Source organism: Ascaphus truei, chromosome 2, assembly GCF_040206685.1.
Source record: "Ascaphus truei isolate aAscTru1 chromosome 2, aAscTru1.hap1, whole genome shotgun sequence".
Lineage (NCBI taxonomy): Eukaryota > Metazoa > Chordata > Amphibia > Anura > Ascaphidae > Ascaphus > Ascaphus truei.
Window position 1 is genome coordinate 427,121,102 of NC_134484.1, and position 17,962 is coordinate 427,139,063.

A 17,962-nucleotide genomic window follows, 5' to 3' on the forward strand; every position below is an offset into this window, starting at 1 on the left:
TGAAGAGTCTGATTTGTCACACACATTCGAATGGTGAAGCACAAGTCTGGTCTAGGTAACACCCAAGAAGTGAGATTTAGTAATAGTAATTTAACGCCTGAAATCTCATGCAGCTAGAAGTATGTATATGAGTTGCACAAAAAAACATTTGTCGTCATGTTACAACATTTGATTTAGTCCCCAAATACAATTAGGACATTTTAACCACTTTACACTAGTTCACTCGTGTTGCAACGGTTTGCACTTAATAATTAATTCAAATCTGAATGCAACAGTGACTTCGGTGCCCATATCCACTATGCCCAAAACAACTGTGTTCAAAGCGAAAGAATTTGAAAAACAAAAAAGCAACCAATTTCCCGAAGCTTGTATGTGGCACTACTTCTGCTCAATCCTACACCTTTAAACACAAAAAAACCAATCTGTAATCCATTGTGTCTAAAATTTGAGACATGAGAAAAAACACAATTATAACTAATTTCCTTCCTCTGTCACAATTGCATCATAGCTGGGTGGAGTAGCTGCATTTCTAGTGAACAACATATTTGATTTTTCAGTGACATATCTGAGGACAGTTCGTGTTTCGCTTGAACAATTAACTACTTTTCAAAAAGGCGCAAAACGTAAATGAATAAAATGCAAATAAGTTGCTGTTGGGCAGGAGCACACACTGCAGTGTGAGGCGTCTGTGCCAGCGGCAAACTGAAAAACATTTCCGTCATGCTCACCTTGCGGGTTTGCATCTTTTCCGTACGCCTTCTAAAAGCTACGTAAGGATCACTGGTGCTGGAGCCATCGCGCTTCTCCTGTTTCACTGCTGGTATGAGGGAGGGGCCGCGACAGTTTTTCCTCTTCTTAATCCAATAATCATACACTTCCGTAATCAAATCATCATCTTCCTTCAACAAGAGTTTGGCCTCCTGGAGATTAACTGGCTGGAGAAAAGATGGAGGACCGTTACTATGCTGTTAAACCGGCTGCATCTATGATTCTATGACAAAAGAGAAAGGTACCTGCTGCCCGCTGCCCTTCTCTAATCGGTCAATCATCTCCTCAAACTGGAGAGGAGAGATGTCCATTGTCTTTTTCAGTTTATTCACAAAGGCATCATCTTCAGAATCCATGTCGTAATCCGGCTGCTCAGCATCCAAACTAAAAGCTAATGGCGACAAGAATGATGGTTAGAACGTTTAACATTGTATTACTTTTCTTTAGGAGGCAATCAATTTAGTCAAAAAGTAGAGATATAATGAGCAACTTGAGCTATGGTTCTTAGGCCTGGCATTGGAAACAGTAAACTAAAAGACCCTGCTTCTCACAACCTGCTAAAAAGGGGCCCAATCTTAAACCAAATTGAAGTTTATATTTTGGTGGTGTCCTGCGCTACCATACATAGATTAACGCAATCTAAGAAAAAACAGATGTTTGTAGAATACAGAATTTAGTGCCGTTGATACAGGAGGAAACAAGTGTGAATTATTCCACAAAAGATGAAGTAATAGAGGAATGTGATGATATAGATATATAGAGATATAGACACACACACACCCACACCTTGTATGCAAACAAGTGACATTTATGGGAGAAAATCACCACCGCCGAAGAGGAGAGTGAAACAGCGGGCACGGCCGCGCAACAAAAATATCAAAGGCTATGAAGACGGCTTTATTTCAACATGGATTTTAAAAAACAAGAGAAGGGGTAACACCCCCCCCCCGCACCTCTTACGCGTTTCACCCACTCAGGGCTTTTTCAAAGAATAGCGTTACCTGGTGCACAGCCTCCTAAAGTACCCGATACAACCGGACCTGACGTCACTGAACCAATGGTATGCAAATGCTCCCGAGATTGTATGAAGGGAGCCCGCACACTTGGTGAGTGTATACACGTGCGTGATGTATCAGCACCAGGGGCATGTGCAATAGAGACAAGTCATCTGGCAATAAAACAATCAATTTAAATTTGAGCAATTATATAACTACACAAATGAATTAACTAATAGTCTATATTCGGATATCTCCATAGAGAGTGGCGTGTTCACGATAATATATGCAGAAGGATATGGTAAACCACTACTCCATGAAGTTGCGAAGATGGATAAGAATAATAAAAACATTGCATGATGGAAAATGCAATTTAAAGTTAAAATCAAGTAAAGTCGGGGGGATGGGGGCTATCAATCTATTAATTCATTAAAGCAATTTGAATGACTAAAAAGTCTCACATAATTCAATTGCATACAGCAATCATAAATTGTGTTCAAAATTTGGATTATTCATGTTCTATACAAGTGTGACGGATGTAACAAGAAATGGCATGTAACATAAAAATAAATATAATTGCAACAATTAAAGTCAATTGGTTACTGTGTGTATAAACTACAGAGGGCTTTTTAACACATTTCAAAATGTTTTACACCAATGTGAGATTTTGTTACAAATCTCGAAGTTTTCAGAGGACATTTCTAAAAATTACATTTCTAAAAGAGAAAATGTAGCAATCAAAATGAAGACAATAAGTAATATATGAGGTCATAAAGTTTGTCTCCTATTTTCAATCAACAATAAATGAAAAACTCTTTCAATCGTATACAAGGACTAATTTTTGTATAGATATTCATAAAAATAGCCAATAAAGAATGTCTCAAAGAGAAAGATTAAAAGAAAAACATATCTTGCCTGCACCTGCATGAATATTCACACAAAATATATTTATAGAACAGTCAGAATGTAAAGAGATTTCATGTAATAATCTAATAGGTCCACACATAGCTCTTGATTAGTTGAGAATATGTAAAACATACATTATGATGAATTAGGACCCTAAAAATAAAACATTTTAATAAGGATTTTAGCAGAAATGGTACTTATGCACAATAGATATTCTTCAAAGAGCTATATAGGCGAACAATTTAAAGAAACAGAGATTCCCAATGTAGACACACATCAAAGAAAATGTTTAATCTCCCAGTCAACGTTGATTCCTCTGGGTATCATTGTGTCCATTGTAAAAATCCAGAACATTTCCTTTTGATTAAGGATGTTCTGACGGTCACCACGTCTGACTGGGGGTGGAATGTGTTCTATCCCACTAAAAGTGAATAGATCTAATTTGCCCATAGGGCATTCTAAGAAGTGTCTCGCCACTGGGAACCTCTGATCTTTATTTTTTATGCTTCTAATATGTTCCATTATACGATTTTTTAATGGACGTATTGTTCTTCCTATATAGCTCTTGCCACAGCCACATGTCAGAATATAGATTACATAGTTGGTATTACGTGTGATAAAACTCTTGAGTTTTATTTTATCCTTATTAACTTTTGAATGCATCACTTTGATGGATTTTGAGTAGGTGCATACCTTACAATAACCACACTTGAAGAAACCTATAGGTGGAGTAAAACCCCTAGTATTTGCTAAGGGATTAACATACATGCTAGGGGAAACATAGCTTTAAAATGTTTTTGCTTTTTTAAACACAAATGTTGGTAATTCCTCAATATATGGTTTGAGTTTGGTATCTAAACTCAAAATGTTCCCGTGTCTGGCAACAATGGAACGGATTGAGTTGGCTTGTCGACTATATTGAGTGATGAAGTATAATGGTGTTTTATCATTTCCACTTCTAGATCTATTTCGTTTTTTTAACAGATCAATGCGTGGAGTGAAATAGGCATGTTCAAAAGCTTTCTGTAGGTCAAGATCACTGTATCCCCTAAAGCGGAATCTAGTAGCCAATTGTTCTGATTGATGTATAAAATGATCTGTATCCGAACAAATACGTCTAAGCCTTAAAAATTGTGCTTTTGGAATACCTCTAAGTAAAGGCTTAGGATGACCATTATCCGCTTTCAAAAATGTATTTCTCGAATTTAATTTCCTGAATATATCCGATTGAATACATTGATTTGAATCGATATACAGCAATGAATCCAAATATTCAATTTTTTGAGCATGGTATGAAAAGGTAAAATGTAAATTATAGTCATTGTTATTTATATGGTCCACAAACTCCGTCAGGCACCTCGTGTTACCTTCCCAAATCAAAAACAGATCATCTATAAATCTTCGGTAGAAAATAATATTATTACGGAAAGGATTTATGTGACTAAAAATGTGCATAAACCCCCAATATCCCATAAATAAGTTTGCGTATGATGGTGCAAATGAAGTGCCCATTGCTGTGCCTCGTGTCTGTAAATAATAAAGTGAATCAAATAAGAAATAATTGTGAGTTAATAAAAATAAGATTGATTCAATAATAAATGTGATTTGTGCAGGTGATAAAAGTGAATAATTAAGAAAATGTTGTACTGCTGTGATACCTTGTGTGTGATCAATAATTGTGTAAAGAGATGTGACATCTAAGGTACCCCAAAGAAACTTAGGAGACCAAGTGAATTCAGAAAGTGAGTTAAGCAAGTCAGTGGAGTCCCTGAGGTATGACGGAAGTCTGTGGACTAATGGCTGTAAGAAGATATCAATGTATCTGGATAGTCCATCTCCCAAAGATCCAATACTCGATATTATTGGTCGACCATGAGGGTCAACCAGAGATTTATGGATCTTTGGGAGATGATGAAAAATGGGGATAACCGGATTATTGACGTAAAGGAAGCTTCTTTCTTTCTCATTTAGTACTTGTAAAATGACACCAAAATGTAGGATATTTTTAATCTGTGCAAGAAACATCTGTAGGATCAGAATTTAGGTTTATATATTTGAACTCCTATCTTGTAGTTGTCCTAGGGCCTCTTTTTTGTATTTGACATTGTTCTGGATGACAATGGCACCCCCCCTTATCGGCATTTTTTATGACCAGATTTTTATTATTCATCAAGCTTTGAATACTGAGTCGTTCTTCCTTGGTCAGATTATTACCGAATAAAAAACAGATGTTTGTAGAATACAGAATTTAGTGCCGTTGATACAGGAGGAAACAAGTGTGAATTATTCCACAAAAGATGAAGTAATAGAGGAATGTGATGATATAGATATATAGAGATATAGACACACACACACACACACACACCTGTATGCAATCAAGTGACATTTATGGACTCAACGTTTCGGTCCTCACTGGGAACTTTCTGGGGTCTTACCTGTGGGGACCGAAACGTTGAGTCAATACATTTCACTTTTTGCATATAGGAGTACCTGTCCCTTATTTCCTTTTTCTGTATCTTTTTGGACAGCATACACCTTCCCTTTACCTTTATTTTGTGCATGCCCTGTTTCTGATATATAGATAGATATATCTATATCTATCTCTATATCCACACACACAAAAGGTTTAAGGACACTCACTTTAAGTACACTCGCGAATAAGGACAAATTTTCAATAGCCCCATACCCCTGTGTCTGTACGCTCGCTTCGCGAGTACGGACACTTATTCTTCCCTACAGACCGCCGTAGTAGTGATGCGCTGATTCCCCTTGCACAATGGCCAAACGGCAGGTCGCGCATGCGCCTGTCAGCACATCCTTAACAGCAATACCGGCTCCCTACCTGTACTGAAGCATCGATAAGTGGAAAAAATGTGATGCTTCACTTTAAGTACATTTTCGCTTTACATACATGCTCTGGACCCATTGTGTACGTGTGTGTGTGTGTATTTTTTTTTTTTTTAAATCAAAATATTGAGACATAATTATGGCTCACACAAAGGGATTCTTATCTAACAGGAAGACATTCTTATATTCTTATTAAATATGCCATTTATGGCCATTTTCTGGTTTAGCAAATATGTTTTCAGGCATAATACAAAATTAACAACAACAAAATCTGAAAATTAAAGCAGATTCAGATATCCTGTTTTGATCTGTGAAATGCCATCAATTAAACTGATTTGACGCTACTTTTTTTTTTTTTGTTTTTTTTTTAAGTCCTTTAAAAAACACTTACTCCAGGTCTCTCTTAAACTCTTATTTTACCTTTCTGTAACTAGGAGTATTTTCCAAACATCTGTACACTGACAGGAAGAAAAATATAATTAATCTGTTTTGTTCTTCAATAACTGATTGAAGTCCGTATACAAAATGTGTATTACTTACGCTGTACGTGAATGAGCTGCTTTGGCATCTTAAATTCCCCTGGGTACACAGATTCATAATAGGCGATGTTACTTTCCGCTTCTGGGACTGGAATAACCATATTATCCCGCTTCTCTCCATATACCTGCAGTGCAGAAATGGCTCGCTGGAGATGATGTTCCTAGAAACAAAATACTGTATTGAAATTTCAGGGTACCAGATTCTCATCATAAATGCAATAAATCTCAGGCATTATATTTAGAGAATAAAATACTGTAGTTATCACAAGGTTTAGGCAAGAATCAATGAAAAATGCTTTACCGCCGCCTGCAATAGTAGAGGGCTAATTTAAAAATGGCTACATAGCAGTAGCGCAGTTATCAATTGCAAAAGCGGGCAGAAAATGAATTTCCACTTTGCATACGGGTTAAAATCACACAGTTCTTGGTCAACCTGTCACATTGGCTTACATAAAATAAACCCATTTGCTTTGTGCTTTTCAACTCTAGTGAGAAGTACTAAACTGTTAAAATGTTAATGTGTTTTAAAAATCGAGGTGCAAGTCAATTCAGATACCAAAAACACCAACCACCCTAAAAGAAGAAAACCTGTTTGGTTGTGTTACCCCCAGGGAAGCAGAAGCTAAAGACGCAAAAAAGATATGCCTTATAACAACTTTTATACAGTGTTTTAAGTCAACAAAAAGGGCTATTTTGAAAAACCATGCTCCACTGACAGAAAATTCAGGTTGACCCACTACCTAACTGCCTAGTGGGTCAGCTTACCTCCTTAATGCAATTTCAGCCATTGCCAAGAACTGTTAGCGCGAATGAGCAAACTATAGAACTATAAAATCTAAAACATTAAAGGAAACGGTCTATACTTCAATTTAAGAACTTGCACCTAACAATGACCATGGCTAAATTATACAGCAGTTTAGAAAATAATAAAGATTAAGAGAGTCTTTGCAAAAACTATTTTTACACAAATACTTTTCAAAAAGCAGAAATTACTACAGTTGACATTTTCTGTATAACACACACACAAACCATTGTAGATAGTCCAAGAGGCTGCAGCCAAACATAAAAGCATTTAATCTGCTCTCTGCTGCAAACCCAGTGTTCAGATTATACAGCAGACCAAAGAACTAAAGATACAGCAGGTATACAGAATGAGCTGCGCGTCTGTGGGGTTTCAATAGTCTAAGAAATGAAGCACTGAAGCGTCCGGCAGTGAATATTTTTGAAACCGGTTCTGGTAAAACAGATGTTAAGAGATATTTTTGACGTGGTCTCAGAAACCTTTATTCTACAAAAGGACCATCTATACACATGCAACCTAGAATATACCATTTACACAAATCTATTACATCCACCCTTTTTAGAGCCAGACAGGCCAATCCACCAGTATCCGGTGTAAAGATAACACAAAGTGTAAGCGAATTATTCAATTGAATAATGCTTCAACAATGACCACCGCCTAAACAACAACTCTGGGGAGAACGCATAACGGCCTTGTAATGTAATGATTTCTAATAAATGATCATGAAGAATACACAAATGTGGATTTTTAGTGGTTTTCAATTAAGCAACAAACAAGAAATCTTCCCTTTGCTGGTTTATTATGGCATGTACACAAAATAATAACACACAGATGGAGTCCAACCAGCAGAGCTTAAAGAAAAGGGGAAAAGGAGTGGAAAGAAGGCGGGCACATTGTACTGAATGCACAGAATAGGTTACAAAGAAGTGAAACGCCTCAAGTCATGGAAACAAAACCCTCCAACGCACACGCAAAAGGAGATAAAAAATAAATAAAACGTATCTTTGCCCATCTTAGGCTTTGTCTATAGTGCAGGATACAGCGCGAGCTACGCAGCTCATGCCAAACAAACACTAGGACGCCAATGCATATGCGCAAAGTGCACGCTCGCTACAGGGAGACCGGCGCTTCGCAATACAAACAAGTTTGTATTTGAAGCGCAACGCGGGGTGGAGGAAGCGCGGAAGCTAATAAGTTCCACTATGGACGCAGCCTTAGAGGTGAACAATTTACCAACATTTATATATGCATTGATTTTTTTAGAATTACTATTTTTAAGAAGTTATTGTCAATTTCAAACCTGTGTCTTCCTTTCGTTAATATGTGGCTAATGACCAAACTTCATACGAGTACATTTGAAATCGCTGCTTTGTGAAGAACATATTTTAAAAGTTAAGACAGCCAACAACAAATTCTGCAACTAATTGCAAGCAATAACGATTGTCGTCATACATAGAACAGTGTTCTCCTTATAATAAATACATTTACAACAGCAGTACTGTACAGCAATATACACAGCACTTGCAGCAAGGAGTCTTCATGCCAACAATAAAGACCAACCCAAAATTGGTGTGAGACACTAACTTTTTCATGCAAAAAAAGATTTCCCATGTTGGGAACTTTATTGGCACTGTCTGTATTAAGCAAAATGAGAGCGACAGAAGAGGGGATTCTTTAACAATCTGCACAGCAGCAAATGTACGTAAAAACACAATTACCAGAGAAAATGAATGAATAATAAACTTACACCTTAAAGCTGCAGTTCAGTCTATATCCTGCATGTGTGTTTTTTTTAATAAATCAGTTCTGTAGTAAGAAATAATACTTTTAGCATTTTCTGTTTTTAAAAAAACAACTTTGAAAGACCAATTTTCTTGTATTCTATTTTAACAAGCATTTGCTTAGGCACTGCCCCTTCATGTCCTGTCACAAACCCAGGCACACCCCTTTGTCAGCACTGCCCTCCCTCTCTCTAAACGTGCACTAGCATCTGGTCACATGATCTTCCTCATAGCACATTCAAGGAAGCTGGAGAAAAGGGATCAGCCATGCATAGCAGCTCGGATAGGCGATTTCAAACTTATTACAGTGTTTATTCCATTCATTGCACGTGTATATAATGTAAAATTGTAATAATTCCATTTATAGCAAACGTGTATATGTGAATATTATTTAGATGTATATGTATGTTACTGAAATGTGGAGTGAGTGTGTAGGTAAATACACACAATACACTTCCACTGCATGTATATATATATATATATATATATATATATATATATATATATATATATATATATATATATATATATATATATATATATATATATATATATATATATATATATATATATACTGCATATATATACTTTTTTACTCACATAACTTCACATATACATACATACATATATATATATATATATATATATATATATATATATATATATATAATACTGAGTTAAGTTATGGTGAGTAAAAAAAGTGACAAAAACCCTCCACAGGAAAGCAAATATGCAAATATAGCTGTATGCTCATCTGCATGTCTTAGGCAGGTCTGCAACCCCGCCTTTCCCCATTATCACCCAGCATACAGCACTTCCACTGCAGCAAGGGATTCTGGGAAATGACATGCAAATGAGCACGCTATATTTGCATATTTGCTTTCCTGTGGAGGGTTTTTGTCACTTTTTTTACTCACCATAACTTAACTCAGTATTATGGTTTGGCCTATCCCATAAGCCTCTCTTGCATTCCCAGTAAAATCAACCCCACACTGATGAGACCCATCAAGGTCGAAACAGCTGTCTGTGGGTGGTTTTCTGGGTATGCACCTTAACCCTGGCTGTGCTCAAAGCTGTGACCATGCAGCAAGCTTAAGCCTATAGGGAACCATGTTAAAAATGGTTATTGAGGCAAAAAGTGACACTGTGTGCTCATTTGCATGTCATTTCCCAGAATCCCTTGCTGCAGTGGAAGTGCTGTATGCTGGGTGATAATGGGGAAAGGAAAAAAGTGACAAAAACCCTCCATAGCAAGGCAAATAGCAAATGGAAATATTACTGTATGCTCATTTGTATGTATATATATATTTATATACACACACACTTCAAATACGGATAGTGATTCACGTAAATAATATATATATATATTCACTTTCTGGGAGTATAAGAGTGACTGTCCTGTTGTTCTTTTTTTTGTATCCATCATTGAATGGTATGCACCCTCTCTTTACGTTTATTTTATACTAGCTGAGAGACCCGGCGTTGCCCGGGATGTAATGTTCCCGCTCCTCTCTCTCTCCTCACCCCTCCCCCTCTCTCTGTTTGTCCCCCATTCACATCAATCCAGTTCCCCCCCCCCTCCCTCCACAGCTTCATGCAGTGTGTGTGCGTCAGTCATTGTGTGTGCGTCAGTCAGTCAGTGTGTGTGTGTGTGTGTGTGTGTGTGTGTGTCAGTGTCAGTGTGTGTGTCAGTGTCAGTGTGTGTGTGTGTGTGTGTGTACCATTCATTGTGTGTGCGCGCGCGTGGGGTGGGGGTGTGCGCGCGTGCGTCAGTCAGTGTGTGTCAGTCAGTGTTTGTGTGTGTGTCAGTGTGTGTGTCAGTGTGTGTGTCAGTGTGTGTGTGTTTGTCAGTGTGTGTGTGTGTGTCAGTGTGTGTGTGTTTGTGTCTGTGTGTGTGTGTGCAGCAGTCAGTGTGTGTGTGTGTGTGTGTGCGCGCGTCAGTCTGTGTGCGTGTGGCTGTGAGGGGTTGTGTGCGTGCGTCAGTACGTATGTGTGTGTGTCAGTCAGTGTGTGCGTGCGTCAGTGTGTGTGTGTGCGTGCGTCAGTCAGGGTGTGTGCGTGCGTCAGTCAGGGTATGTGCGTGCGTCACTCAGGGTGTGTGTACGTGCGGCTGTCAGGGTTTGTATGCGTGCGCCAGTCAGGGTTTGTGTGCGTGCGCCAGTCAGGGTTTGTGTGCGTGCGCCAGTCAGGGTTTGTGTGCGTGCGCCAGTCAGGGTTTGTGTGCGTGCGCCAGTCAGGGTGTGTGTGCGTGCGTCAGTCAGGGTGTGTGTGCGTGCGTCACTCAGGGTGTGTGTGCGTGCGCCAGTCAGGGTTTGTGTGCGTGCGCCAGTCAGGGTTTGTGTGCGTGCGCCAGTCAGGGTTTGTGTGCGTGCGCCAGTCAGGGTTTGTGTGCGTGCGCCAGTCAGGGTTTGTGTGCGTGCGCCAGTCAGGGTTTGTGTGCGTGCGCCAGTCAGGGTTTGTGTGCGTGCGCCAGTCAGGGTTTGTGTGCGTGCGCCAGTCAGGGTTTGTGTGCGTGCGCCAGTCAGGGTTTGTGTGCGTGCGCCAGTCAGGGTTTGTGTGCGTGCGCCAGTCAGGGTTTGTGTGCGTGCGCCAGTCAGGGTTTGTGTGCGTGCGCCAGTCAGGGTTTGATTGCGTGCGCCAGTCAGGGTTTGTGTGCGTGCGCCAGTCAGGGTTTGTGTGCGTGCGCCAGTCAGGGTGTGTGTGCGTGCGTCAGTCAGGGTGTGTGCGTGCGTCAGTCAGGGTGTGTGCGTGCGTCAGTCAGGGTGTGTGCGTGCGTCAGTCAGGGTGTGTGCGTGCGTCAGTCAGGGTGTGTGCGTGCGTCAGTCAGGGTGTGTGCGTGCGTCAGTCAGGGTGTGTGCGTGCGTCAGTCAGGGTGTGTGCGTGCGTCAGTCAAAGGGCAGGCGGGGGGGGGTGAAGGGCAGGGGTAGGGGGGGTGAAGGACAGGGGTAGGGGGGGTGAAGGACAGGGGTAGGGGGGGGGTGAAAGTGAGGCACAAATTGTTGGCAGGAGTAAAATGTCCCTACACACACACACACACACAACGGGAGTGAGAGGTGGTGGAGAGTGGGACTGGCGCAGATCCGAGGCTGCTTGGCCCCCCAGCGGCCGGGGAGTTGGCGGCCGGGGGGGTAAGGGAGCGGGCGGGGGGGGTAAGGGAGCGGGCGGGGGGTAAGGGAGCGGGCGGGGGGGGGGTAAGGGAGCGGCGAGGGGGTAAGGGAGCTTTGGCGGCTGGGGTAGGAGGGCCGCGCTAACCCCCTTTGTGAGTCCTGCCCCCACCACAGCCGTGCACGTACATGAGCACAAATGTATCAGTCATTTCCTGGTCACATGATCTTCCCCCAGAACTGACAGAGCAGCAGCAGAAAAGGAGAGTAGCTCAGAATTAATTAATTAAACCTTATTCCATTGCACGTGTGTAGTTAATGTTAAATATTAACAACTCATTTAAAATCAAATCTGTATATATAATACTGTAAACAATATGTATATTTAATTTTGTGTGTATGTGAATGTGTACAATTCAATGTGTTATTAAAATTAATAATGGTTTGTTCTTGTATAGCGCTGCTAGTTTTACATAGCACTTTACAGAGACATTTTGCAGGCACAGGGCCCTGTGGAGCTTAGGTGTGTATGTATGTGTTTGTATGATATAGATATATATGCACACGCACGCATATACATGCGCACGCGCACACATACACGTGCACACGCACACATACATGCACACACGTATACATGCGCACACGCACACATACACGCGCTCACGCACACATACATGCGCACACGCACACAAACATGCACACACGCACACATAAACATGCACACACGTATACATGCGCACACACAAACATGCGCACATAAACATGCGCACATAAACATGCGCAAACGCACATATATACACACACACAAACATGCACACACGTATACATGCGTACACGCACACATATACATGCGCACACGCACACATATGCACACGCACACACGCACACAAACATGTGCACACGCACACACAAACATGCGCACACGCACAAGCACACATATACACTGTGTGTGCGCATGTTTATGTGCGTATATATTTATGGTATTGCTTGACCTGAGGAAGAGGAAAACTCTTGAAAGCTTGTCCCATGACACAAATTGTTGGTCCAAATAAAAAAAAGGTATCAATAAATACTGAAGAACATATATATATATATTTATATATATATATTTTTTTTATATATACTGTATGTATATATGTATATGTATGTATGGATATATAGCGAAGGTCAGCAGCCGGCAGCGGAGGGAGAGAAGGACGGCATCCTGCAGCGAAGCTCGACAGCGGCAGAGGACAGTAGCCGGCGGCGGAGGGAGAGAAGGACGGCATCCTGCAGCGAAGCTCGGCAGCGGCAGAGGACAGCAGCCGGCGGCGGAGAGAGAGAAGGACGGCATCCTGCAGTGAAGCTCGACAGCGGCAGAGGACAGTAGCCGGCGGCGGAGGGAGAGAAGGACGGCATCCTGCAGCAAAGCTCGGCAGCGGCAGAGGACAGCAGTGGTGGCGGAGGGAGAAGAGGACCATGTGAATGGGACAGGAGCGGGACAGGAGGCCGGTAGGGAGGAGTTACGCTGTAGCAGCGGCAGACACTGGAAGTCAGAGAATACTTCTGTCAGACCGCTTGTGTGTGTGTGTACACACACACACACACACACACACACACACAAGCGGTCTGACAGAAGTATTCTCTGACTTCCAGTGTACACACATACACACACACACACACACACACACCTACCTCTATCTAGACAAATCACCCAAAAATCTACTCGCCCCAGTCCCACCTTTTAAAAAAGAAATGGAATAAAATTCGTAGTAATAACTAATAACATTTGTTTTTGACATAACCGTTTATTTATTGTATTACATTTATACTTTACTTCAACTTGTCCTTGTTACTGTACATAGTTCCTTACTAATCTAGTAAAAAAAGCCAGATATAAATGAGTGAGGGAGAGGGTGGGCGGGTGGGTGGGTGAGAGGGTGGGTGGGAGAGAGGGTGGGTGGGTGGGAGAGAGGGTAGGTGGGTGGGCGGTAGAGGGTGAGTGGGTGGGAGGGGGGGAGAGGGTGAGTGGGTGGGAGGGAGAGGGTGAGTGGGTGGGTGGGAGAGAGGGAGAGGGTGAGTGGGTGGGTGGGAGAGGGAGGGAGAGGGTGAGTGGGTGGGTGGGAGGGAGAGGGTGAGTGGGTGGGTGGGAGGGAGAGGGTGAGTGGGTGGGTGGGAGAGGGTGAGTGGGAGGGAGAGGGTGAGTGGGAGGGTGAGTGGGTGGGAGGGAGAGGGTGAGTGGGTGGGTGACTGGGTACTTGTGGTGACACACTAATATACACACACACACACATATATATACACACACACACACACATATATATACACACACACACACATATATATACACACACACACACACACATATATATACACACACACACACACACATATATATATATACACACACACACACACACACACACACACACACATATATATACACACACACACACACACACACACACATATATATATATATACACACACACACACACATACACACACACATATATATACACACACACACACACACACACACACATATATACACACACACACACACACACACACACACACACACACAAAAAATCACCACCTTGCTGCCACCACTGCTCCGGGACACAACCCCCCTGCATCTCCCGCTCGGCAGGGAGGCAGGCACAGGGAATGGGGGCAGAAGGGAGACACATATCCCGCTCCCCCCTCCCTTCCCCACCCCCCACGGGGGCAGCGCAACCCCCCTGCATCTCCCGCACGGGCAGGGAGGCAGGCACAGGGAATGGGGGCAGAAGGGAGACACATCTCCCGCTCCCCCCTCCCTTCCCCACCCCCCATGGGGGCAGCGCAACCCCCCTGCATCTCCCGCACGGGCAGGGAGGCAGGCACAGGGAATGGGGGCAGAAGGGAGACACATCTCCCGCTCCCCCCTCCCTTCCCCACCCCCCACGGGGGCAGCGCAACCCCCCTGCATCTCCCGCGCGCGCGGGCAGGGAGGCAGGCACAGGGATCGGAGCAGAAGGGGACACATCTCCCGCTCCCTCCCCCCTCCCTTCCCCACCCCTCACGGGGGCAGCGCAACCCCCCTGCATCTCCCGTGCGGGCAGGGAGGCATGCACAGGGATCGGAGCAGAAGGGAGACACATCTCCCGCTCCCGCTCCCCCCTCCCCACTGGCGGCACAAGCCCCCTCCATCTCGCGCAGGCTGACAGCCACAGGGATCGGGCAGAAGGGGGCACCACACAGCGGCAGATCGGGAGCGAGCACACGTCACTGGGAGACTCATGAATATTCATGAGTCTTCCACTGACTGCCGGAGGCAAATTATAAACAAATGCCAGCTTTTAATATGTCACAAAAATTTCGCCGATCAATACATGGAGAACGGATTTACTGACAGCTATACAGTTCATTAGGTAAATAAAGATTGCCCACATGAAGCTATTAAAGTAAAAAAATAAATTAAAAAAAAAAAAAAAAAAAAAAGACTGAACTGCAGCTTTAATGAAGAAACAGATTATTCCTTTAGGATTTTAGACACTGTATTTCTACCTTTTCTGATATGAACACGTCCTTTCCTAGGTTTTATCCTTAAAATGTCATATCTGAGATTTGGATTATTAGTACAGTAATTAGATCAGCAAGTGTATAAAATTCAGGTTTATTATCGATTGACGTCAAGAATCCTCAAGGAACCTGCAGCAAATTTTGAAGTATTCTGAATGAAATACATTTGAAATGAACTAGAATTTCAATAAGAAAAGATGTTGAGAAGTACAATTTCATGTATATTTTTTGGTGTAATTTAGCCAAAATGCAATTGTAACTTATCCAAATAGTAATTTACTGGTGTAATTTAGCCAAACGCAATTTGGGAATGAAAAAACGATGCACAATTGCTCTTCCTGTTAGATTAGTGGTAGGCACCCTAAACTAATGAGACAAAATTATTCATCAAAAACATTTGCACTTTTTGTTTTGCTATTAACTAGTGGCTTCTGGGTAACAGCATTTCTCTATCATGGTGGATAAGATCAGGAGAAAGGAGGTAGAAACGATAAAATAAATGCATGTTTAAAGGGCCACCAATTAACAAGCATGTGGCTAGAGATTGTCCACTGTTGACACCTGGAACCCCGAGAGCTTATACAGATGGGAGGGAAAAAGGGGCGACTACCACAGCATGCTCTCCTACCCAGTCACCTGTGTGGGTCAGTGCAAGTACCTCACCCACTCACTCACCTCCAGTTAAGCTGCAAGGAGTTTGAGCATAGTCTTGGAGGTCCCCCTCCCTTTGTGCCAGACTTAGCAAGACTCAGCAATGAGCAACAAGTGCTTAGGTTACGTGTCTAAGCACTTGTTGCTCATGTAAGTGCAATAACAATTGCCGTTTTTGAATATATCATCAGTGAACATACAATGTTGCACTAGAGTTGTCTTTCTTTCATTCTGTTGAGGGTTTGTCCTGCTGACATCAGGGAATGTATACAAGCAAGATCCCCCTGCACATTGCTGAGTCTTCTCACTACACGCTATTCAATGCTGTATTACCACTGGGAGAATGTGAGTCCCCAATCATGATTCCTGTTTGAATTGCTGTATTTGTTTAGATATACTGCACTATTTTATATTTTCTTCCCTATATATATGGTGAAACCTGCGCTCCCCACAAGCTTCTCCTTATCAGTCACTGCCACTACCAGCAGTTAATGTTAGGTCAGCACTGTAGTGACCAGGTGCCTGGGATCTTTCCACTCCTGGGTTATATGACCATGTACACCAATTCACTACAGCTGCCTAAACTCTGTTTGCATACTAGCAAGTTTATTATGGGAAAGTCCATCTTAATGCCCACAAGGCTAGATTGTACAATACACAAGCACGGGTGCAGGTTACATGTGTGTGAAAAGATGTACCAAGCCTCATTTTCTACTATTAGACAACCAGGAATCAGCTGACTCTTATTCACTGGATTACTATATAAAATATTAAATAGTAGCAAGCCCATTCCTTAGGCCACGGTTATAATGCCTGCGCGCCCCACAAACAAAAGACCGTACCTCTATGAGGCGTGCCACAGAGCATGCGACCAAGCGATTCTCAGGCGAAGGCCGGGTCACGAGCGTGGTTCAGCCAATGAGGGCGAACCGCTCACGTGGTGTCATGGCCACGCTTCCCAATATCCTCCAGCCTCAGTGCATGTTTCACGCGCGTGACATCACGTGGATGCTCACCAGACTATAATCTTCGCCTTAGTCAGCCACGGTAAATTTGTAGTTGTGGTTCTAAAAGAAAACTGTGGTGGGTTTTTTTTAGTTTAGAATTTTTATATAATGAAAGGGGGGGGGGGGGGGGAGAAACTATTACAAAATTTAGTCAAACTCTTGCAAAACTTGGCAAGGTTTAAAAAATAAAAATAAAAGGGTGACCATTTAACTTTTAACAAAATAAATAAATAACATGGGGAAAACCCCACTAGTCAGAGGATGGCCTTTTTTGGGGGGCGGAAAGCAGGGTTTGTCTCGATTTTCAATGGGATTGAAAATAGCATGCTTTAGTTCAATTTCAACATCTTTGATGGTGTGTGGCGAATGATAGGAACACACACACACACACACACAGATAACATTCAGGTGAGAGAACATTTTAAATGCTACACACCAATTGTTATACAAAAATCAAATAAGTTAAAATGTTTCCTTTAGGGGAATGTAATCTTTTTAAAGACGATTGTTGGATTTATATTTTTTTTCTTCACAAAATGCTATGTGGGATTCAATTTTTAATTTCTTTTACTAGGTACATGCAGAATACAAGCAAACAAACTTTATTTACATACCATCACTTCATTAGTATTGCACTGCTTCATCCAGCAGCATGTGATGTGTGTATGTTTATTTATATTTGTACACTATATATGTGTATTTGTACACTTGTACTGTGAGTTCACTCTAGTTTCCCTGTTCACTTTCTTTTTAAACTGTATTTTATACTTACAAATTTGAGACATACAGAGAAAATAATTTTGCACGGATCTCACTTTCAATATACATAATTGGGGGGGGGGGGGGAGATGGCTGGGACAACACCCTTTTTTTTTTTTAAAGACTTATTGGGGAACAAATAATAATAGTAACAAGTAATCAGATTCTTCCTCAGCCGCACAAGTTTTGGGACATGGGCATGGCATCAAATACTATAGCATTTTTTTTTAATGTTACATATTTGACAAATTGACAGA

The 17,962-nt window shown here is 42.0% G+C and overlaps 1 protein-coding gene across 2 annotated transcripts in view; it reads right to left on the reverse strand.

Moving 5' to 3' along the window:
• EPC1 (enhancer of polycomb 1) overlaps positions 1–17,962 on the reverse strand; it is a 125,367-nt gene that overhangs the window by 30,491 nt on the left and 76,914 nt on the right. For both annotated transcript variants that reach the window (XM_075587728.1, XM_075587727.1), the window contains exons 2-4: positions 6,057–6,216; positions 1,014–1,159; positions 729–935 (exon numbers count right to left, since the gene is read on the reverse strand). In XM_075587728.1, the coding sequence (XP_075443843.1) occupies positions 729–935; positions 1,014–1,159; positions 6,057–6,156 (453 nt within the window). In that variant the 5' untranslated portion in view covers positions 6,157–6,216. The remainder of the gene's footprint in view (positions 1–728; positions 936–1,013; positions 1,160–6,056; positions 6,217–17,962) is intronic.